This window comes from Aristolochia californica, unplaced genomic scaffold, assembly GCF_029961685.1.
Source record: "Aristolochia californica isolate CCGP_79_NKW_82.1479 unplaced genomic scaffold, dmAriCali1.0.hap1 SCAF_3, whole genome shotgun sequence".
Lineage (NCBI taxonomy): Eukaryota > Viridiplantae > Streptophyta > Magnoliopsida > Piperales > Aristolochiaceae > Aristolochia > Aristolochia californica.
The window spans coordinates 48124665-48148182 of record NW_027181992.1 but is presented as its reverse complement, the minus strand read 5'-3'; the positions used below and the strand labels follow the sequence as shown (position 1 = coordinate 48148182).

General features: G+C 38.5%; 1 protein-coding gene across 6 annotated transcripts; it reads right to left on the bottom strand.

The window, feature by feature from the left end:
• Window positions 1–13044: 13044 nt before the first annotated feature.
• On the bottom strand, window positions 13045–23349 carry LOC137958496 (nuclear pore complex protein NUP98A-like). Of its 6 annotated transcripts, none has more exons than XM_068805548.1 (15): window positions 23209–23349; window positions 22980–23012; window positions 21485–21748; window positions 19349–20500; window positions 19003–19218; window positions 18119–18832; window positions 17240–17947; window positions 16383–17068; window positions 16166–16247; window positions 16011–16071; window positions 15284–15422; window positions 14724–14891; window positions 14410–14515; window positions 13795–13860; window positions 13045–13501 (listed from the first exon to the last, which is right to left on the bottom strand). In XM_068805548.1, the coding sequence occupies exons 2-15, from the start codon at window positions 22996–22998 to the stop codon at window positions 13494–13496; spliced, it is 4389 nt and encodes a 1462-aa protein (XP_068661649.1). In that variant the 5' UTR covers window positions 22999–23012; window positions 23209–23349; the 3' UTR covers window positions 13045–13493. The 6 variants fall into 6 exon arrangements, with proteins under 6 accessions (XP_068661649.1, XP_068661650.1, XP_068661647.1 ...); XM_068805549.1 differs by having other exon boundaries at window positions 13045–13472; window positions 13829–13860; XM_068805546.1 differs by having other exon boundaries at window positions 13046–13472.
• Window positions 23350–23518: the final 169 nt, after the last annotated feature.

Below are 23518 nucleotides of genomic sequence, written 5' to 3'. Positions count from 1 at the left end.
TCCAGGGTATTGAAGTGCCGAGGGAGAGAATAAATGGGTAGCCACTATATACTCGCTTTTCTCCTTCCTTCGCTACGAAGGTGTCCTTCCTTTGTTACCAAGGTGGTCAGGTGCTTTAGGGCTGTGTATGTATTTTCAATTATGTAATGCAAGCAAATTAAAAGCTTTTTTTTTAATACTAATGTTTTTTAATTTGAAATAAATGCAATTGCAATTTCAAATGAAGAATTTATTAAAAGATATTAAAAAGAGAATTTTTAATACATAAAAATATTTTTAAATTCATTAAAAGATATTAAAAAGGGGTGGGATCAACCTCTCCCTATTACTTAAATAAAGAAGAATTATATTTTTTCTAGATATGTACGATATGAATGTAATGAATTTCAATATGTTAAGGGAGTGAAAGTAATCTCATAGTTGTTTAGGGGGAGTTAGTCCACAATGAACTTGAAATGAAGTTAAGATTTTAATTATCTTAAATAAATTGATTCAACTTCAACTCATCATTGGGTGTTAGTGTAGACGAGTTCAAGTGCACCGGAAAACATATTCCAGTGTTTGTACCCCAAAATAAAAAATATAATATAAACAAAATAATGAGTAACTTTTTATAATATACTTAAATATAACATATACCTAAACAGATAATTAACCAAAATAAACATGGTTATTACACTTATAAGTGATTTAATGTGTAGTATTAAAATATATTAATAAACTAATTAATAAAATACTATATTATATTACTTAATGATTACAATTTATTATAAATTAATATAATAATTATGTGTGACTAGAATAAATTATAAAAAATAAAAAATAATTAAAAATAACATAAGAGAATATAATAAATTAATTAATTATATGAAATGAGTAAATAAATAAATTATTTTATAAATAACAGAAGATGGATTTTCTACATACTATTAATTAATAATATATTTTTACAAAATAAAAAATGATTAGTTTAATTAATTATAAAAATAAGATTATTGAAATACCTACTTATGGTCCAGTTTGATCTATCAAACATCTCTGTTGTGACACTATACGATTATTGTTGACCAACAGTTAAGAAAAAATATGCAAGTTGTTCTTCTACTGAGATGGTCTTTGTGGTTGATAAAAATTCTTTACTATAAAGTATCTCTACCAATTTATGAAACACAATTTGATTTATCCAGTAAACTTTTCAAAATTTAACAGGTGATTTCTCTAATGCCTTTTGCAAATAAATTGGACCACAATCCCGTGAGGACATGGTGTATGTCTATTCCTATGCCTGATATAGTATTTTCCCATGATGTACGAATGCTAACAAACTTAAAATCATTTTTTTATCTTTCTTAATATCCATGGAAACCTACAAATACAATCACCACAAACACAATGACGACTACAAAATTAATTCTTATTTCTTCCTAAAAGTCATAAATACAAACATACATTTATCTTCAATCAACACCTATTTTCAATCACACCTTTACACAACCATATCCAATCACATATCCACACAATAAGAACTCAACAATCATGAAAACCCAAATCTTAACCATAATGACATTCATGATCTATAAATGATAAATCTTACAATGGCGTAATTAAAAAAACATCATTAAAATTCAAAACATTTGACCCAAAGTAGACAGTGTACTTAAAACTCATTACTACATTTGACTATAACAATGTTTAAGCCACTTTAGCCGCTTTTCCACTGTCAGCTTCATAAACATGTCTTTCTTAGTTTTCGTATCCAACCATTGAGGAGCGTGAAACATCAATTCATCCGGCAAGTCTGGGATTTTCGTGGGGGCTTCAAACCAATTCTCTTCGACGCCTAGCCAATACAACCCAAAAGACCAATCTGTTAAGTGCGAAAAGTCAAGTACCTAACCCATCAGTGGACCAGGGGTGGACGGAACCTAACCCAGGTGGACCAGAACTACCTAGCTCTGACACCCACCGTTCCCGTTCCCTACTGGTTCCGTCGGGATTCGAACGCGAAACGTGGTGCCTAGCTCTGATACTATGTCAAACGCTTAGCCAATACAACCCAAGAGACCGGTCTGTTAAGTGCGGAAAGCCAAGTACCTAACCCATCAGTGGTGGACGGAACCATTCCCGTTCCTTACCGCTTCACCTGGGATTCGAACGCGGAACGTGGTGCCCAACTCTAATACCATGTCAAACGCCTAACCAATACAACCCAAAAGATCGGTATGTTAAGTGCAGAAAGCCAAGTACCTAACCCAGGTGGACCAGGGGTGGATGAAACCTTACCCAGGAGGACTGGAACCACCTAGCTCTGACAGTGTTAAGACAACTCGTTACTGTTTGGTATGTTTTCTTCCATGATCTTGTTCGATTCTTGAACTGATCAACAATTTTTTTATTAATTGTGTCTTCATTGAACTTATTGACACAGTCCATATACACCTCATGCTTCCAAACCCCATTAGGCATCATGTTCCCTATATTGATTTGCTCAACCAAGAGATCGAGTATTTTGTTGTTATCCTCGAAGGTCTGAATGTCATATGATCGAGGAGTTTGATGTCTTCATCCAACCATTAATAATCTAAATCCAAGATGGTCCTCAAGGAATTTTTTTTATCAGACAACCACATTACCTATCATAGTAACCAGGGACACAAAAAAACACAAATAACAACAAAAATACCATGTGGTGGATATTTATAACACCCAAATCTCCTCACCACATGGCAAGATCATTCCAAAGCACTTAAAAAATATTCAACTAAATTCTAAAATATTTCAAAAGTAATCAAACTAATTCCATTGCAGATGCACTAAACCATGCAAAAACACATTCATCAAGTCCAAATTCACCGAACACCCTTGGTAGAGCCCCAAATGACTTCATGATCACTATGAAATGTACCTTGTCAGTGATGGGGGTTTGGTTTCGTTGGCTAATGGACGCCCATGTAGGCAACTCAACCTTGTTTGAACTGTACTAAATACCCCAACCCTAAACCTTAAACCCTAACCAAAAACCCTAAAAAAATAAAAAGAAACAGAGGGAAGCTGAGAGAGGGAGAAGGAGAGGGAGGCCGAGAGAGACAGGGAGAGGAGATATGAAGATGATGAAGGGAAAAAAGATGCAAATATGATAAGAAGGGAGAAGGAGAGGGAGGCCGAGAGAGACAAGGAGAGGAGATGCGAAGATGATGAAGGGAGAAGATATGCAAATACGATGAGAAGGGAGAAGAAGCTGAAGGGAGTGCGAAGACGAGAGGAAGAAGAGAGCGGGAGAAAAAAATCATTGAAAGAGGAAGGCCAAGAAAGAGGGAGAACAAGGCGAAATGAGGGAAAAAAATTCGTCAGGGGAGGGAACGACGCATCACACACGACGCTTCATGTGAATAATTTGAAAAATAGGCCTGAAACACGATTCCCCAATTATTGCCTGAGAAGATTACCTGGCGTGATTCAAATGAAGAGGCATTCATTCACCTCTAACGACCTAATCAAATGAACGGAGTAATGCGCACGTAATTCATCTCTACTTCATTGTAAACTAACACCCTCCAACCCCCCCTCTCCTGAGTCCACTAATGGTTTTTTGAGCACTTTCACTAGGTAAAGTGAAATACATCTCATTTATAGAGTGCACTAGCAAGAGTGATGTTGATTTGAAATTTTAGTCGTTGAAAGTTGATTCGTGCAGAAAAAGGGTTTTAATTTCATTTGAGATAGTGTTGAAAGGTGGAATTTATTGCCTAGACTCTAGAGGGTCACTGTTCGAAAGGAGGCTTCTTTTTACTGAGGTTGTTCGGGATCTGGCAATGTTTTTTTATGGCTCGATTAAAGAAATAAATTTTGTTAAGTGATATACCTAGAGGGATGTGTTTTTATTGAGATAATCACTGTAGAAATCAACGATAAACTCAACCATTGTAAATGGATTGTATAAAATCATGAGAATTACGATTATAGATTGTAAAACTCTTGTATAAATTACCTCTTCATTCAATTAAAATCAATACACAGAAAAATAAATTTCCCTAATTTACAGTTATAGAATTCAGGGTATGGAGAGCACCATTGATAGGTCATTTTTAAGTTATGGACCTTGCCTGAGAAACATTGTTCTATATAAATAGATGAATGAATAATTTCCCGATACTTTACATTCTTTGAATATGTTATTTATAGGTTACAAAATGATAAAATCTTATATGATAAGGATTATCTCTAAGAAAGTTTACAAGACTGTAGAGTTACAAGTTGAGACAATTTCAACTTTTCTTATCCTTATCTTTTTTATCTCTATCATGCCCTGCAAGATGAAGCTCCGAGAGGAGATTCCAATCTTGGTCTTCAAGAAGAGGAAGTGTGTTCAGGTAAGCGGTTTGGTGAGAGCATCTGCTAATTGATCAGCAGAGTGACATGAGTCACATGAAGAGTACCACTTTGAACTTGTTCTTGAATGAAGTGGTAATCGAAAGCTACATGTTTCATGCGTGAGTGAAAGACTGGATTGAAGCATAAATTTATAGCATCAATATTGTCACAATAAAGGATTGGTTGTTGCAGAAGAAAAACACCAAGATAAGTGAAAAGAGAGCAAATCCAACGGATCTCACCTGCAGTGGTTAAAACAGATCGAAATTCCACCTCGTTAGAGGATAGAGCCACAATCCGTTGTTTCTTATAACTCGAAGAGATAGGATTGTGACCTAGGTAAATAATATAGGCATAGGTTGAAGTGAAATCATCCTTGTTACCTACCCAATCAACATCAGAGAACGAATTATAATACGGATTATCACGACGAATGAAACCATGTGGTTGTGTCATAAAGACATCCTCAAATAGAGTGCCTTGGGGAAAAATATTATTAACATCGTTGTTGAAGCGACCAACCACGACTTACTGCAAGGCTAAGAACAATGCGAATAGTGGTAGGCATGGCAACAGGACTAAATGTTTCATGATAATCAACTGCAAGGCGTTAGTGAAACTCTTTGGCAACTAAACGAGCTTTGTACATGTCAATGGAGCCATCTGAAAGATATTTAGTACGAAAAATCCATTTGCAACCAACCATATTCTGCGAGGGATCCGAAGGAACAAATTCTCACGTACCATTCCGAACAAGAACATCATACTCATCAGACATAGCTTGATGCCATTTTTGGGATTGGTGAGAGTTTGAGTTACAATTGTGGGTTCACGGTTAGCAGATGCGGGAGTTTGGGCTGTGAGGTTTAGTTTTTGGATGGGTTTGTACATGTTGCTCTTGGATCTGGTGACAATAACACGGGGAGGTGAAGAAGCATGTATGGATGATGGGTGTGGGTCGACTAATGTGGGAATGTGGTTTGGAGTAGGTTGTGGTGATGGAGAGGGCTGAGGGTGAACGGGGCTGGCAAAGGGTGTATGGATCGAAATTGCAGATGATGTACCAATAGCCGGGAGGAAGGACATAGAGGAACACCAGTGGGAGAGTGTGTTAGATGAGGGGCAGTCAAAATGAGACTGAAGTGAAGTGAAGGGGAAGATAAACTCAACGAATTGAACTTGACGTGACACATAAAGACAAGAGGTATTGGTCAAGACATAGATAAACACTTTGACTAGTAGAATACCCTAGAAAACACACAGAGACGAACGTGGAGTGAGTTTGTGAAAGGTGTATGGCCGGAGCCACGGATAACAAAGACAACCAAAACTTTGTAGTTTAGAATAGTTAGGAGGGTTGCCAAAAAGTTTGGCATAGGGTGAAAGAAGACTTAACGTGGGTGTTGGAAGCCGGTTGATGAAATAGACAACATTAGAGAAGGCATATGACTAGTAAGAGAGAGGTATGGAGGCATGAGAAAGAAGAAACAAACATGTTTCAACAATATGACGATGTCATCGTTCAGAATACACATTTTATTCAGGTGTATGAGGAGGAGACGTAAGATGAGAGATACCATTGGTCGTAAAAAAAAGACATTGCTTCTTACGCAAACCTCCCCCCCCCACCCACCCACACACACACTTCTTAGAATAGAGTGTCTTAATCTGTTTACTAAAGAAAATTTCAACTATAAATTTAAATCGGATAAAAGTATCAAGTATGTGTGATTTTTGTTTGAGAGGGTAAAACCATATATACTTTGTAAAATGATCAATGAAAACGACACAATACTTGAAATTATCGATAGAATAAATTGGGAGGTATAAACATCTGAGAATATAATATCAAGAGGGGAAGAAGAGACAAGTGTGGAGTCGAAAAATGCTAATTTGTGACTTTTATTACATTGACAAGAATTGCAAGTAAAATTAAAATTGAGAGGGTGTGATAAGTCTAAAAAGTGGACACGATGTGTCGAAGAGTTGGAGACGATGGATGACCTAGATGATGATGTCATGTTGACAAAGTGGTTTTGACACTAGAGAAAATAATTATTGGTGGAGATCGGACTTGGGATGATGGTCATTTGTACTCACCATCCTTAGTTCGACCTTACAAAAGTGTTGTCCCTGTACGAAGATCCTTCACACGAAAAGAAGTGGGTAAGAATTCAATGAAAGTATGATTAGTTTGACAAAATTTTAAAATATAAGTAATTCCAAGAATCCTTTTCATTGCAAGCTGGAGTTATAAATTCTAGCTTGAGAGGGAGTGTTGAAGAGCATATATGGAAGTCTTATATAACTCTCATAGTAAGAAGTCTCACAAAGCCAAAATTGTTGAAGACATTCAAGTGGTATATCACGTAATTAAGAGAGTGAGTGGCATAGGTTATTTTTAGTTATAAGTTGAGAGTTATTTTTTACTTACTTATGCACTAGGGTATTTAAGCACACCTATATAAGTAATATAATGAGGGGGAAGAGGGTCATTGAGCTCTTCTCTAAACCTTAATCTTCACCCCAACTGGTGTCTTCCATAAGTTCTCTTCTCTTCTTTCTTCCTTCTTCTTCTCCCTTCTTCTTCTCCCTCTCAAATCTAGTTTCTATGAATTAAATCCTAGAATTTAATATGGTATCAAAGCTGGAATTCTAGGTTTTAAATCAAAGTTTATCAAGTCATGCAAGTGTAGAAAAAAGGAGTCTCAAAATCATCATTCAAGCAAGACAAGGTTTGGCCAACTAGAAGAAAGGAAGAGGTTGAAGTAGATTCAACATCGTCTCTTTTTAATCAGATAATTTTCACTCTATGTTTTATACTATGAGGGATCAAATTCATGTCTTTTAAAGTTAGAAATTATTTCATGGTCAAGCCACATCAATTCTAAAAAAAAAATCATTTTTCTTCAAGTTCAATGGCGAAAACTTGTATGCGCACATGTTGATTGTGTAGTTCATGACTTGCTTCATTTTTTATGCCAAAAATTATTCAATAAAAATTTAAAAATTCCACTGAAAGTTGTCCTTGACTTCAGTATTATTGAAAAAGTAATTGATCAATTAATCCATTGAAACCCTAAGTTAGGGTTTGAAGAGTTTTTTTTGAAAGTAGTCCATAGTTCAATTTTATGGGACTATTAAAAGGAGAGAATCTCCTTGTCCAAAGCTTCAGACTTAGAAAAGCCCTTCAACATAGAAGATGTTGAACTAGCTGTTATGGGGCTCCCGAAGGATAAAGCCCCTGGCCCAGATGGGTTTAATGGTGAGTTTTATCATAAGTATTGGGATACTATTAAATCAGATGTTTATGCGTTCGTCCAAAAGTTTCACCAAGTTGACATCACCCATAAGGCAGTAGGTGCTTCTTTTATTGCCCTTATCCCAAAAAAATCTCATGCCAATCTTCCTCAGGATTTTAGACCTATAAGTCTGACCACAAGCTACTATAAAATCATAGCCAGTCTGCTGGCTAACCGTCTTTGGACCCATCTCCCTTAAATTATTAGCCCCTGCCCAAGTGCTTTTATCCGAGACAGAAATAATCTAGATTCTGCCATGGCTGCCCACGAGCTCTTAGAGACTTTCAAAAAATCAAAACAACCAAGATTCGTCCTGAAAATAGATTTTGAAAAGGCCTTTGACAGAGTAAATTGGAAGCTAACTGATTATCTTTTAGATAGAATGGGTTTTGGGACTCAATGGAAATTCTGGATGAGAAATTGCATTTCTTCCCACATTTTTCTGTTCTATTAAACTGGTCCCCTTGCGGATATTTCAAAGCTACTAGAGGAATAAGACAAGGCGACCCACTGTTCCCATTTCTGTTCACTCTCATGGGGGAACATCTTGCTTCTATAGTCGGATTTGCCAAACGGACTGGTTGGCTTAAGCCTATCTCGACTGATTCTGACCAGGACATTCCTCTATTGCAATATACTGATGATACTATAGTTTTTTTGAGAAGGTACACTTTCTCAAGTCTCCCACTTTAAAGCTCTATTAAACCTCTTTGAGTTGTCTTCTGGGCAGAAGGTAAGTTGGGCTAAATCTTCCATTCTGGGTTTCAATATTGATCCTTTGGTTCTTAATTCCATGACAAACTATTTGGGTTGTAAAGTTGCCTCCTCTCCGGGTATGTATTTGGGTCTCCCTCTCTCTCATGTATTACCCACAAAATCTTCTTGGCACCCAGTCATTGAACGACTTGAAGGTAGGCTCGCTTCATGGAGAGGGAAGTTTTTGTTTAAAGCTGGTAAACTCACTCTGATTAAGTCATGTTTACATGGTATTCCATCTTACTTTTTATCATTGTATTGTTGCCCAACCTCTGTAAGGAAGAGAATAAAGTTTTTAAAAAGAAGATTTTTATGGGGTGGGCAAAATGGTAAAAAAAATATTGTCTTGTAAAATGGGTTGACATATGTAAACCTTTTGCTGAGGGTGGCCTTGGAATTTGCGACACTGCAGCAACAAACTCGACTCTGCTTTGAAGTGGACCTGGAAATTCAACATGACCCCTTCTCTGGTTTGGCAAAACATGGTGGCGAGTAAAGCAGATAAGTTCTTGGGATGGTGGACTGAAGGAGGAAGGTATAACAGATTATCTTCTATTTGGAAAAAAATAGCTAAGTTGTTGCCTGTCTTCAAAAACGTTGTCAAGTGTTATATTGGATTTGGAAGTAGGACAAGGTTTTGGACAGATTGGTGGATAGGTTAGGCTAGTCTATGCTATGGTCAAATCTACTCTCTCGCTAGAAACAAGGAGGCTAATATTTCTACTGTTGGACAAAATTCTTGTGATTGGAACCTAAATCTCCATAGAGAGCTGACAAAAGCAGAAACTATTGAAGCCGCCGAACTCATTACGAGTTTATCTTCGGCCCGTGTAAAAAATGGCCCAAACTCCCTGATATGGACACTTTGTCCCAAAGGTACGTTTTCTGCTTCATCTGCCTATAAAGCTCTTCTACCCCTCCCATGCTCAATCCTGTCACCCATCAGCCATTGTGTGGTCTCTACACGTACCCCCAATAGCAAAATTCTTTATTTGAACTGCATGCCAAAACAAAATCCTAACATCGGATGCACTAATTCGCCGGGAAACGCACGTTTTGGACCCTTTTTGCCCGTTCTGCATGTCCTCCACTGAAATTGCGGACAATGTACTTCTGCATTGTAATTATGCGCACTCGGTATGGACAAATCTCATCAACAAAATTGGCTTGCACTATTGTTCATACCAAAATCTCTTTTCTACAATCCACACGATTACAAAGGTTAATCTCCCTAAAATTGGAAAGTTATTAATCTCTAAGGCGTCGTTCACATTATCTGGGGCCTTTGGAAAAAATGGAATAACAGAAGGTTTAATAACAAATCCCTTCCTGACTACATTCTCTGTAATCAGATTGTAGGGCAAGTTACCTCTTGGATTTGGATGAGAAAAGAATTCAAAAGTCTTGGAGGGATCATTCTTCATGAGAATTGGGATCTTGTTGCAAAATTGTCCTATCCCCCTCCGCCCTCCTACTATGGAGACTTGGTCTCTTCCTCTGGCTGGATTTTTTAAACTAAACTTTGATGGAAGTGCATTAGGTTGTCTAGGGTTAGCTGGATATGGGGGGGTTATCCATGACGACCAAGGAAAATTGCTCCTCTCTTTTTGCGGGCCACTCGGCATATCAGACTCAACAACAGTCGAGTTATCTGGGTTGTTCAATGAGTTGTTTCATCAGAGAATGGAAGAACCTTTATTTGTCGAAGGCGATTCACAAGTTGTTATCAGTTGGTGTAAGAAGACATGCCAACCCCCATGGCGGCATTGGGATATTTTTGATGATATATGTACTTTAATTTCCCAAATACGATGTAAGTGGAATTATATTCCTAGATCCACAAATTGGCGGATAGTCGGGCTAAACAGGTGTTTTTCTCCAACAACTTGTTGTGGAGGAAGGTCCTGTTTAGTATGGTTTGTATTTTTTTTTTTTTCTCTCTCAGTAATATATTCACACCTTGTTCAAAAATAAAATAAAAATTGAGACTAGCCTATGCAGCAATTTGATGTTAAAAATGTCTTTCTCAATGGAGACTTAGAAGAAGAAGTCTACATGGAGCTACCACCCGGAGTTAAAAGTAGTTCTTTATGTCAAGGTAAAGTCTGTAAATTGAAGAAGTCATTGTACGGGTTGAAACAATCACCTAGAGCGTGGTTAGGAAGATTCTCAATTACAATGAAGGAGTTTGGCTATAAGCAAAGTAACTCAGATCATACTTTGTTTATAAAACTCAAAGAAGGAAAAGTAACGGCTTTAATTGTGTATGTTGATGATATGGTCTTGACAGGAGATGACCCATGTGAAATGCAAGTTTTACAAGAGTATTTAGCTACTAAATTCGAAATGAAGGATCTCGAACAACTTAAATATTTTTTGGGAATTGAGGTGGCAAGATCGAAACATGGAGTCTTCCTTTCACAGCGAAAATATGTGTTGGATCTTTTAGCCGAAACCGGAATGCTTGATTGTAAACCAGTAGAGATGCCCATAGAAATGAATTATAAGCTTGGAATTCTCCCATATCAAATCCCAACAGACAAAGGGCGTTATCAACGATTAGTTGGAAGATTAATCTACCTATCACACACAAGACCAGACGTAGCATATGCAGTGAGCGTTGTGAGTTAGTTCATGCATGCACCAAGTGAATAACATATGAAAGCAGTTTATCGGATCTTGAGATACTTAAAGAGTGCTCCATAAAAAGGTTTGTTATTTGAAAAAAAAGGGTATCTCTAACATGAAGGATACACAGATTCTGATTGGGCAGAAGATCAAACAACCAGAAGATCTACGTCTGGCTACTTTATTTTTGTGGAAGGTAATCTTGTCACGTGTAGAAGCAAAAAACAAAAGGTAGTATCAAGATCAAGTGCTGAAGCTGAATTTCGAGGCATGGCTCATGGTGTATGCGAATTGTTATAGATATGAAATATCCTGAGGGACTTAGGGATTGAATATGCTGAATTTATGAATCTCCACTGTGATAATAAGACAACCATCGAAATTGCAAAAAATCCAGTTCAAAATTATCACACTAATCATGTTGAAGTTGATCGCCATTTCATCAAGGAAAAACTTGATGCAAAGATTATACAATTTCCTTTTATTCCATCCGAGAGTCATTTGGCTTATATGGTTCACGAAAGGAGTATCAGGGAAAATATTTCATGGTATAATTGACAAGTTGGGCATGATCGGCATCTATGCACCAACTTGAGGGGGAGTGTTGAAATGAATTGTAAATTATGTAATTTGTTACCGTAATTATAGGAAATTATTTGTTTCCTTGATTTGTTCTTGATTTTAAGATCTAAATTGGATCTAATTAGGCTGTAAATGTATTATAAAAAGCCTCGATGGAGAAGAATATAGATCATTGGAAAATTCTTTGTATGTGTTATTGCTTTGGTTGCTCCGTTTGACAAAATCCTCCACTTGTAACACTCCAAATGAATTTTCTCTAGGTGAATCATCCGGTGGGGGAGGTACTGAGGGAGATGCGGTGCAGCCTCCTTCCATACCCACCTAGGTGAATTTGGAAAAGTCTTCTACTAAGTCTCTTTGGGGATTCATCTCTGGCAACCAATCGGAAGGTATTGACCAAGAAGATCCATCAAGGACAACAGAAGTAGATCACCTGATCAAATTCCAAGTCCAAATTCAATTTTTACTGCAAGTGTTGCCACAAAGAAGGTACAGAATGCCAAGGTGTGGAGCCTGTGGTAGCATCCTCTTCTGTATGTTCTGGTGGCGATAGTGCTGGAGCAGCTCCAAATGATCCCAAAAATGGGTTCAAGATAAAAGCTCGCGAAGTGGAAGAATCTGAATGCCAGAGCGAAGTAAGTCCAGTACTACTCTGCACTTTCTTGATGTTTAATTTAATTTGTGCGTCCCATGTTGAGTGTGTTTTCAATGCTGGTTCAGGATGTTGAAGATGAATCTATTCAAGCTAGAAAAGTGATTTCTGGGCTGGCCACAAGTGCCAAGAGGAGTCGAGCTACAGAAGTGCATAATTTATCTGAAAGAGTAAGCTTGATAAATTGTAAATTCGTTGGAGCTAATATTGGCTTTATTAAGTTTGTTATGGAGTTCATTGTAGTCCCATGTGTGAGCAGAGACGCAGGGACAAGATCAATGAGAAAATGAGAAAATTTGCAAAGAATGCCAGGAACTAGCCAACAAATGTTTGGGACATGCTCTCTTTATTCCTTTGTCTAGCCTCACTGAGAAGGTTGCTTTAGCACCTGATTGGTTAGGGGCTTCTAGTGCCCCTTTAACTGACTCATCAGCTCCACCTTCAAGTTCGAAAGATTTGACGGACAATTTAAACGTTCTAGCACCATATACAATTAACGGTGTTCCTCACATATTCCAGCCTCAGATCTGGTAATACAGTATCCTTGACCTGTTTCTACATTTGGTTATTTTTTATTAAATAAATTTATTTAACTGCATCATGTCTTAAATGCTGGCCAGCCTACAAAAGACTGCATCAAGCAGTCACATTTGGTGGAAGGAAATCCAATGTCCCACGCCAATGGTAATGGGGGCATCAATGGTAAGTACATAACTGTCTCTTGGCATTTTCTCCCCTGTTACTTCAATCAAGTTCTATGAACTAAAAAGAATTCTCTTGTGCAGGCTTTGAGTGCTGATCATCTGGTGTCTTTCTCATGAGACGATTTACATCTTATTCAATTTATTTGTTTACACTGAAGAAATTCAAATCGTACATTTCTTTAAAGTAGACATGCCGTGAGAAGAGGAACCTTGAACTAAACCACCCGCTTTCTTGCGGGGAGGACAAGTGTTCTACTTGAATACAATTAAGAATGGCTCTGTTCTTTGCCAGTTGCAGCTTCAATGCAGGATGGTTGCAATTAGCAGACATATCACCAGAAGACCGCAGGTTCTCATGAATGGTGGTTTCATGTTGTATCAACACCTTTGTAAGCATTTCATTGACAATGGAGCTGTATTTCTTTAATCAATTCCAAGTACTTCGTGTCACTGATTCAGTTACAGGTCTCCTGCAATCTGCACTTTACCCTCTACCTTTTAGTTTTCTTTCGCATCAGGAACATAAAGATTTAAACAAATGGTTCAGAGTTCAGATCCATGATAGTATGTAAGAACAGAGCAAATGAAAGAAAAAAGCAAAGCAAATCTGCAACACCTGATGATGACCACAAATCAACAGATATAGATTATCAAAAAAATTTAAAATAATAAATTCTACTTTGTTTCACCACCAGAAAATTAATTGGGTTGGATTAGCTATCGTTCTCACATGAGACCAAACAACTGCAAGACGAACAAGTCAACACATTACTGAAACCAGTTTGATGTCAGGACTTACTATCATGACCATCATCACCAAAGGAACCACTTACAGCAGAAACAGATGCATCCCCCGAAGATTTGCCTGAACAGGAAATGCAACAATCAAAATAAAACTAATCAGGTCATTAAATGAGTTCCAGATTACAAAGAAAAACAGAGAGATGAAAGAAATTTGCCCATTTGGCACAATTTCCTGATCTGGAGGATGTTGTAAGCCTCAAGCATGTTATTAGCTCTGCCCTTGCTTGCTTTTGCAGTGTATTCCAGCCAGAAGAAAGAAAAAGAACATACATTGACACACCATGACATGAACAGAACCTTAGAAGGTAAATACTGTTATTCAGAAGCTTGAAGCCGAAGCCCTAGATAAAAATTCCACATGTGCACTCAAACTACAAGAGTAAAATCAGGACCCCCAATTTTACATGCAAGGATCACCATTTGAATGAACTAGGGTATAGTCACTCGATGAGACATCTCAGGTTGTTCATGATGTTGATGTTTAACTAGATAAGGTTATTCACAAGTGATTCTCATTTCTGTCTAATGTTCTGCTGCTAAGTTACAGTATCTAATCATATAAAACTTGCTGAAAGACTAAGGATAGAAATTGCAAGATGAAAATACGAACCATTTTCACGAATAGGAGTAGGCACATCTTTCAATACAGATTTTTCTGCAGAAGCTCTAGATGCCCATGGTTCAATGGGACGAATTACAGGAGCCCGCGGTTTTCCCTGGGGATGAAAAGAGCATCAGCCTTAGGCGTGCTTGGAGCTTCTTCTTCATCACTGAATTATGGTATCTCCACAGAGAGGACATACAAACAACCATTCAGTTAAGGGTGGTTCAAGAGTCAATAACATTTTTCTATGAAAAAATGCAAATTTTGGAGTTGATACTTGTCACAAGAAGTAATCAGTAAAGTATATGTGAAAGATTAACTAATCTCACTTTTGGACCATCAGTCTTTGGATGGTATTTCCTAGGAGGTAGCCTGGTACGCCTCTGAGACAAGTGTCTTGTAGTCAACAAAGACGAAACTCTAACAGGGGCTGGCTTGTCCGCAACATGCACAATCACAACTTGAATCCCATGGATTTCAAGTACAGCCTATATAGAGTAAAGCATACAACAAGGTAAATACTTGCATTTTTTGTTTCATGAAAAAAGCAGGATTTGGAATGAGGGGATTGACGTCTGAAGCTTGCTACAGCTACTTCAAGATATGTAATCACAATATAACAACACAAAGTTGGTTATAAATTATAGGATTCATTTCATGGAAACACCTCAGCAAAAATGAATTTTTGACTTCATTAATTGAAATAGGCCAAGACTTGGTTCTATTCCCACAAGGGTGATCATGAAAGTCTGTTTGGTCTGTAAAGCCTCCCATCCATTTATACCTGAATTTGCCTATTTGCTCCTCAATCCAACACTTTTTTCTTAAAAACAAAACAAATAAATAATTAAATAATTGTAAAAACAGTGACAATACTTACAGGCATGCTAGAAATTCCATACTGAATAGAAGGGGAAGACCCAGCACGACCAATTGACATTTGTGGCATGGCAGGCAATGTTCCAAAAGGGTTTGAAACTGGGACTGGTTGTGGAACCCAATAACTCTGAATAGTACCACTGCAATATTAAAGTAATAAGTAAATAAAAAAGAGATATTTTACTCTGCCAAAAGAAGTCACTGAAGCAACGTATAAGAACAAACACAGAATGAACAGAGGTTATGAAAGAAGAAACTACTATTATAAACTAATAAGTAAATAAAAAGGAGAGCCTTTACTTGGCCAAAAGAAGTTATTGAAGAAACATACTAGAACAAACACAACATGAACAGCCGTCATGAAAAGAAGACTGTCTGGAATTGGGCAATTCACCACCTCTAATTGCTCCAGAGTTTGGTCAAAATTACAAACTCCTTTTAGTAGACGATCAAAGAAATAAATCATATTATAACTATTCAGTAATAAGATATTTTCCATGGAGGATAGAAGAGAAAAGCCATGCTGTAAGTACTCATCAGCAACCATAAGCTTTAGTACGTGCCGCTAATCATTTCCATAAAATGGCAAGAAAGACCATTGATTCCAAAACTTTATTACAAGGGTATTTTTCCATTATTTGAGAACTGTACAAAGATATTTATTGATTAAAATATACAAACAAAACCATCCAATTTTTCTCAAACAATATTTAAGTGATGAGACTTACGATTGCCCAAAGGCTCCCTGACCAAAGTTATTTGAAACACCTCCAAAACCACTTGAAGGAGCTGCAGACACCAACAAAATATGAGCAGAAGAAGAGAAAGCTAGAACTCATTAGGTTGAAATAAGACCATCATCACATGATATAAAGATATATACCGGATAGTGTCTGACCAAAGTTTCCAAAAGAAAAAGCACCGGATGTCTGAATGGGTGCAGAAAATGGAGATGAAAGAAAAGGCTGCACATAGATGACATACAAATATTAGCAAACAACAAGCTGAGGTATCAAATAACAATTAATGATTGCATAGATATACCAATAGAATTCACATAAACTGGAAGTAATCCAACTTTGGACTGCAAGGTTACTCACCATTGTTTGGCCAAAACCAATTGAAGTGCTAGTAGCAAGCAGGGAGGGCGTTGAGCTGCTTGAAAACAAATTTCCCCAAAATCCAGTTGAAGGTGTTCCAAAAGGATTAGGCTGACCAAAGGTAGAACTAGTAGTTTGTCCAAAAGCAGGAGCGGTTGACCCAAAGCCAGATGCTGTCTGTCCAAGAGGAGTGCTTGACTGAAAAAGTTCAGAGGCCTGGGTGTTTCCAAAGGTCAAGCCAGACCCAAAAGCTGGAGATGCTGTCTGTCCAAGAGGACTGCTTGACTGAAAAAGTCCAGAGGCCTGGGTGTTTCCAAAGGTCAAGCCAGACCCAAAAGCTGGACTTGATCCACGTGCTGATGCAGAACCAAAGATTGAAGGGGATGAACTGGCACCAAATGCAGGCGTGCTTGATCCACCAAATAAGGATGGAGAGGAACTCGCTCCAAATGCAGGGGTAGTTGTTGCCCCAAACAAAGAGGGAGTAGTGGATGAGGTGGTAGTCCCAAAGGGGCTTGCTGAGGTACCAAAGGGTGAGATGAATGACGGTGACGGAAATGAAGTAGTGCTGGAGAAGGGGTTTGCACTTGTTTGAGCAAATGTGCTTGTTGTGCCAAACAGGTTTGACTGTGCTGGTGCACTAAAACCAATGCCACTTGCAGGCTGACTGGCCGGATTTGGTCCACCTGAAATTTTGAAACAATTTGGGAACAGAATAATAGAAAAGAATTGATCAATGAAAAAACATTTCAGCTATAGAAAATCAAGTGTAAGATAATGTGTATGTACATTTTTTTTGGGAAAGGTGATTTGTGTGTACAATTAGCTTCAAATTATGGAAACTATCAAAGTTCTACCATTGTCTCCCAGTTGATAATCTTCCCATCGTAATTCTTCATGACTCTTATCTTTGTAAACAGGCATAGCTGATGTAGACTCTAGTTTGCCAGCTGGCTGGGTTCCACACCCTCCATCCACCTCAGCTGTCGATGCATACGGTGCAACTCTGCTTCCACCACGCTGACTCCCAAATCCAGACTGGCCAAAACCAGGATTGCCAAAAGTTGTTGTTGGAGATTGGGTTTGCACTTGTTTGATTGTTGATTTAGTGCTTGACTGAAAAAGTCCAGAGGCCTGGGTGTTTCCAAAGGTCAAGCCAGACCCAAAAGCCGGAGATGCTGTCTGTCCAAGAGGACTGCTCGACTGAAAAAGTCCAGAGGCCTGGGTGTTTCCAAAGGTCAAGCCAGACCCAAAAGCCGAACTTGAACTGGCACTAAATGCATGCGTGCTTGATCCACCAAATAAGGATGGAGAGGAACTCGCTCCAAATGCAGGGGTAGTTGTGGCCCCAAACAAGGAGGGAGTAGTGGATGAGATGGTAGTCCCAAAGGGGCTTGCTGAGGTACCAAAGGGTGAGATGAATGACGGTGATGGAGATGAAGTAGTGCTGGAGAAGGGGTTTGCACTTGTTTGAGCAAATGTGCTTGTTGTGCCAAACAGGTTTGACTGTGCTGGTGCACTAAAACCAATGCCACTTGCAGGCTGACTGGCCGGATTTGGTCCACCTGAAATTTTGAAACAATTTGGGAATAGAATAATAGAAAAGAATTGATCAATGAAAAAACATTTCAGCTATGGAAAATCAAGTGTTAGATAATGTGTATGTACATTTTTTTTGGGAAAGGTGATTTGTGTGTACAATTAGCTTCAAATTATGGAAACTATCAAAGTTCTACCATTGTCTCCCAGTTGATAATCTTCCCATCGTAATTCTTCATGACTCTTATCTTTGTAAACAGGCATAGCTGATGTAGACTCTAGTTTGCCAGCTGGCTGGGTTCCACACCCACCATCCACCTCAGCTGTCGGTGCATATGGTGCAACTCTGCTTCCACCACGCTGACTCCCAAATCCAGACTGGCCAAAACCAGGATTGCCAAAAGTTGTTGTTGTAGATTGGGTTTGCACTTGTTTGATTGTTGATTTAGTGCTTGACTGAAAAACTCCAGAGGCCTGGGTGTTTCCAAAGGTCAAGCCAGACCCAAAAGCCGGACTTGATCCAGGTGCGGATGCAGAACCAAAGATTGAAGGGGATGAACTGGCACCAAATGCAGGCGTGCTTGATCCACCAAATAAGGATGGAGAGGAACTCGCTCCAAATGCAGGGGTAGTTGTGGCCCCAAACAAGGAGGGAGTAGTGGATGAGGTGGTAGTCCCAAAGGGGCTTGCTGAGGTACCAAAGGGAGAGCTGAATGATGGTGACAGAGATGAACCAAAACCAGTAGAACCAAATGTTGGTGTTTTTGAAGCAAAGGGGTTGGTTGAAGTAGTGCTGGAGAAGGGGTTTGCACTTGTTTGAGCAAATGTGCCTGTTGTGCCAAACAGGTTTGACTGTGCTGGTGCACTAAAACCAATGCCACTTGCAGGCTGACCGGCAGTATTTGGTCCACCTGAAATTTTGAAACAAGTTGGGGATAAAATAATAGAAAAGAATTGATCAATGAAAAAACATTTCAGCTATAGAAAATCAAGTGTTAGATAATGTGTATGTACATTTTTTTGGGAAAGGCGATTTGTGTGTACAATTAGCTTCAAATTATGGAAACTATCAAAGTTCTACCTTTGTCTCCCAGTTGATAATCTTCCCATCGTAATTCTTCATGACTCTTATCTTTGTAAACAGGCATAGCTGATGTAGAATCTAGTGTTCCAGTCCAGTCATCCACCTCAGCTGTTGGTGCATACGGTGCAACTCTGCTTCCTCCACGCTGACTCCCAAATCCAAACTGGCCAAAACCAGGATAGCCAAAAGTTGGTGTTGTTGTTGATTGGGCTCCTGCAAACAGAGAATGAAACTGTATGAGGGAAACATTTTTTTTTTTTTTTTTTTTTGACAAACCAAAGAAAGGATAAGCTAATGTAAGGCAGAGACTCTATAATTGCATAAATATAGTATCTGAACTTACCAAAAGGGGAACTCTGTGCACCGTGGGGAGTCGTGCCAAATGCAGAACTCGATTGGCCAAAAGTAGGTGAAGAGCCAAAGTTAAAAGATGGGGTGCTTGAAGCTCCAAAAGGTGGAGTAGATGAAGCTCCAAGTGCAGGAGTACTCGATGAGCCAAAGGTAGAGACACTAGAAGATCCAAAAACAGGAGTACTAGATGCGCCAAGTGCAGGGGTAACTGAGGAACCAAACACTGGTGTGCTTGATGAGCCAAACACAGAGCCTGTGTTGCCAAATGTTGGGGTTGACGTAGACCCAAAAGTAGGAGCCGTGTTCACACCAAAAGTTGGGGTACAGGATGCAACATAAGTTGGTGTACTTGCAGAAGCAAAAGCTGCAGTACTGGATGCAACAGAAGTTGGTGTACTTGCAGCAGCAAAAGCTGCAGTACTGGATGCACCGAAGGCAGGGGTACTGGATGAAATAGAAATTGGTGTACTTGCAGCAGCAAAAACTGCAATACAGCAGGCAGGGGTACCGGATGCAACAGAAATTGGTATACTTACAGCAGCAAAATCTGTAGTACCAAAGGCAGGGGTACTGGATGCAACAGAAGTTGGTGTAGTTGCAGCAGCAAATGCACCGAAGGCAGGGGTACTGGATGAAACAGAAGTTAGTGTTTTTGCAGCTTTTGCAGAAGTTGGTGTTTTTGCAGCAGCAAAAGCTGCACTACCGAAGGCAAGGGTACTGGATGCAACAGAAGTTGGTGTACTTGCAGCAGCAAAAGCTGCAGTACTGGCTGCATCGAAGGCAGGGGTACTGGATGAAACAGAAGTTGGTGTACTTGCTGCAGTACCGAAGGCAGGGGTACTGAATGCAACAGAAGTTGGTGTACTTGCAGCAGCAAAAGCTGCAGTACAGAAGGGGGTACTGGAAGCAACAGAAGTTGGTGTACTTGCAGCGGCAAAAGCTGCAGTACTGGATGCACCGAAGGCAGGGGTACTGGATGCAACAAAAATTGGTGTACTTGCAGCACCAAAAGGAGTTCTGGAACCAAACACACAACTACCAAATGCAGGTTGTGATTGCTGAAGTGTGCTACCAAATGGACTTGTTTGACCAGTGGTTGAGCCAAACCCTCCAATAGCAGGTTTCTGCCCTAATATAGAAGATCCTTCAAATATAACAAAACATGTTTTGTCAGATAACAGATCTAGAGGAATGGTTGAGCCAAACCCTCCTAAAGCAGGCTTTTGCCCAAATGTAGAAGATCCTTCAAATATAACAAAACCCTCCTAAAGCAGGCTTCTGCCCAAATATAGAAGATCCTTCAAATATAACAAAACATTTTTTGTCAAGATAACAGATCAAGAGGACAGTTTCATTCTTGGAAAGAAAAAAAAAATAATGTCCAAAGCATATGATTCATACCTACCATATAGAATAAAGAGGCATCTATTGAAAACTATGTTTCAACATTTCATTTCTTTCTATCATTAGCAAGAATATTAACAACTCTGCACATTCAAAGCCTGCAGCAACTTAATTTATCATGAAGAAATATTCCATGAACTCAATCAAGCTATTCTCCAAAAATTTGAAAAAGCATCAAGTGTAGTCAACCTAGAGGTCTATCAGCTGATATCATGACAAGGCTAGCCCCCATCACTTTTATAAAAAGAAATGGTTATTTGGCAGTAAAAATATGTTTTCAGATGTCCTATGCTTGGCGCATTTTTAACCTGATATCTTGACCAAGCTACATGTTTTTGCCCTCATCACATGTATAAAAAAAATGGTTTTTTGGTAGTAAAGAGATCTTTCCAGATATTGTTCGCACATTTTTTTAACTTACTATCCTGTATTTTTACTAAGTTTAAAAAAAAATGAACGAAGTACTTTGCATATCCATTGCTGACTCTTACTACAAAATAGCTACTCTGATTCCTCAAGCCTACCCTCCCTCCAATTCATTTTTTTTTTTTTGCTTACATCTCATATATGGAAAAAAAGGAATATGAGTTTTTGCAACCTAAACTGAGGCCAGTGAGAGCTATCGTGAGTTTCTGACTTTATTATGAGGAATTGATTGAAGTTGGTATGAAACAAACAGTAAACAAAATAAAAATAAAGTAGAAACGAAATGGGCATATACAACCTCCAAAGGACGATGTGGATGAAGCACCAAAAGCAGAGCTCCCAAAAGTTGGCATGGAAGAAGCACCAAATGCAGGTGTCGAACCTAGAGGTGAAGAAGATTGTGCTGCTCCAAATACACCAGTCGATGTACCATCAGATATGGATCCACCCGTTTGTGAACCAAAAGTCCCAAAAGGTTTAGGAGTCAATGGATTATTAGAAGCATTGCTTCCCCCAAAAACTGACGAAGTCCCAAATGGACTAGTTGAAGACTGCCCAAAAGCTGCTCAAGCGAAAAAAGGATTAATTAGAACTTGCCATAGCTTTAGAAAGTGATAGAGGAAAGTAACAGAGATTTGAAAACAGAAATCAGAATGAAATTCGCAAAACTAAAGCTACTAAAAGACGTCACTTCCATATTCAGAATAAAAAGCTTCCAGAAAGCTATTGAATCCACAAGAAAGTAAACCAAAATATTTGAAAATATTCCAGATCATGTTTTTCAAATAAAGTAAACTTAATTTATAAACCCTAACAAACTCAAATTCCAAACTTGGTGAATCAGATTGGAAAGGAAAACCATTTTAATTTATGGCCATCATAAGTAAGACCTTCGGATGAAAGGAAAGTTCTCATCGCATATCAGTTCTCTGCTAGTAGTGCTCCTCTGCAAGCACAGTAAAACTTAGAAACAAACAGCTTAGTTCTGAATGACTCCAGCGGCATATTGATAATATATATATATATATATAATTCAGAGAGAAAAATTTAAGACGATATAAAATTTGAGAAGAAGCTAAAGAAGAAGAAACAGAGGGGTGTGTGTGTGTGTGAGAGAGAGACAAGAAGATGTGCTCCAGAACAATGCAAGAGCTCAAACAACAAAATAAAAGCACTAAAAACATACTGGCAGGAACTCAATAAAAGCCACAATTATAGTAACAATAACTTCAAGGATTCAACGCTCAACAATTCAAGAGCTCAAACAAAAATAAAATTACTACAAAATACTGACTGGCATGAAACCAAAATGAAGCGACAGTTATAGTAAGAATAACTGCAAGAATTAAACACATATGCAAACAAGACGAAGACATTGTCTTGGATAATAAAAAACAGAAAACAGTGGGAGCAAAGAAACTGCCCGACTAACAGGAGAGCAGGATCCTTCTGGGCGAGAGATAAAATGAGAGAGGAGAGAAAGACAGTTGCGAGTCTTTCCTACATTAAACATAGCAAGATTCGTGCTGTCAAAATCCGGTAAAAACATGACAGAGAAGGATCAAAGAATCATTAAAAGACCCTGAAACTATGTTTTGCGACAAAATGACGCGTAAATGGGGAAGAAAAAAGGATCCCGCAATAAAAAATCTCTCAAGAAATCCCAGACAGATTAGCACTGACGGAGAATCCAAGGAGGCGCATACTAACAACACTGTCCAAAACCCCTCCACTACAGCAGATAACAAAGATCAAATCCAACCAAATACCAGAGAGAGAGAGATGAAACGTACGATTAGTTGAGTCGAACATCTCTCCAACGGATTCTGCAAATGAAAACCAGAGAGAATCAACAAAAACAGTACCAAAATTTTCCTGCAAGTTCACATTATATAGCTACTTCGCTTGACTAGCGTGACGCAACCTCAGCTTAAATCCGACGCAGACTCTAAAATAAACCCCAAAAACGACGACAAAGAAGAAAAACACCACATACCCGTAATGATCGGAAAAGAGACATACCTAGTCGCGCCTTTGGATTCCGCGCAGCGAAATTAGAGGAAATTTTACAGGGAAAATATTAGAGCATGGCAAGAAAGAAAAGATTTTTGTTCGAGGGTATTGAAGTGCCGAGGGAGAGAATAAATGGGTAGCCACAATATACTCGCTTTTCTCATTCCTTCGCTACGAAGGTGTCCTTCCTTTGTTACCAAGGTGGTCAGGTGCTTTAGGGCTGTGTACGTATTTTCAATTATATAATGCAAGCAAATTAAAAGCTTTTTTTTTTTTTTTTTAAGACTAATTTTTTAATTTGAAATAAATGCAATTGCAA

What these genes read in the sequence shown, in the direction of transcription:
- LOC137958496 (XM_068805546.1), bottom strand. An exon ending in CAGGGAGCCTTTGGGCAATC is followed by an intron (nt 15,423 to 16,010) that starts GTAAGTCTCATC and finishes TTAATATTGCAG; the next exon opens with TGGTACTATTCAGAGTTATT. An exon ending in ATGGAATTTCTAGCATGCCT is followed by an intron (nt 14,892 to 15,283) that starts GTAAGTATTGTC and finishes TACTCTATATAG; the next exon opens with GCTGTACTTGAAATCCATGG.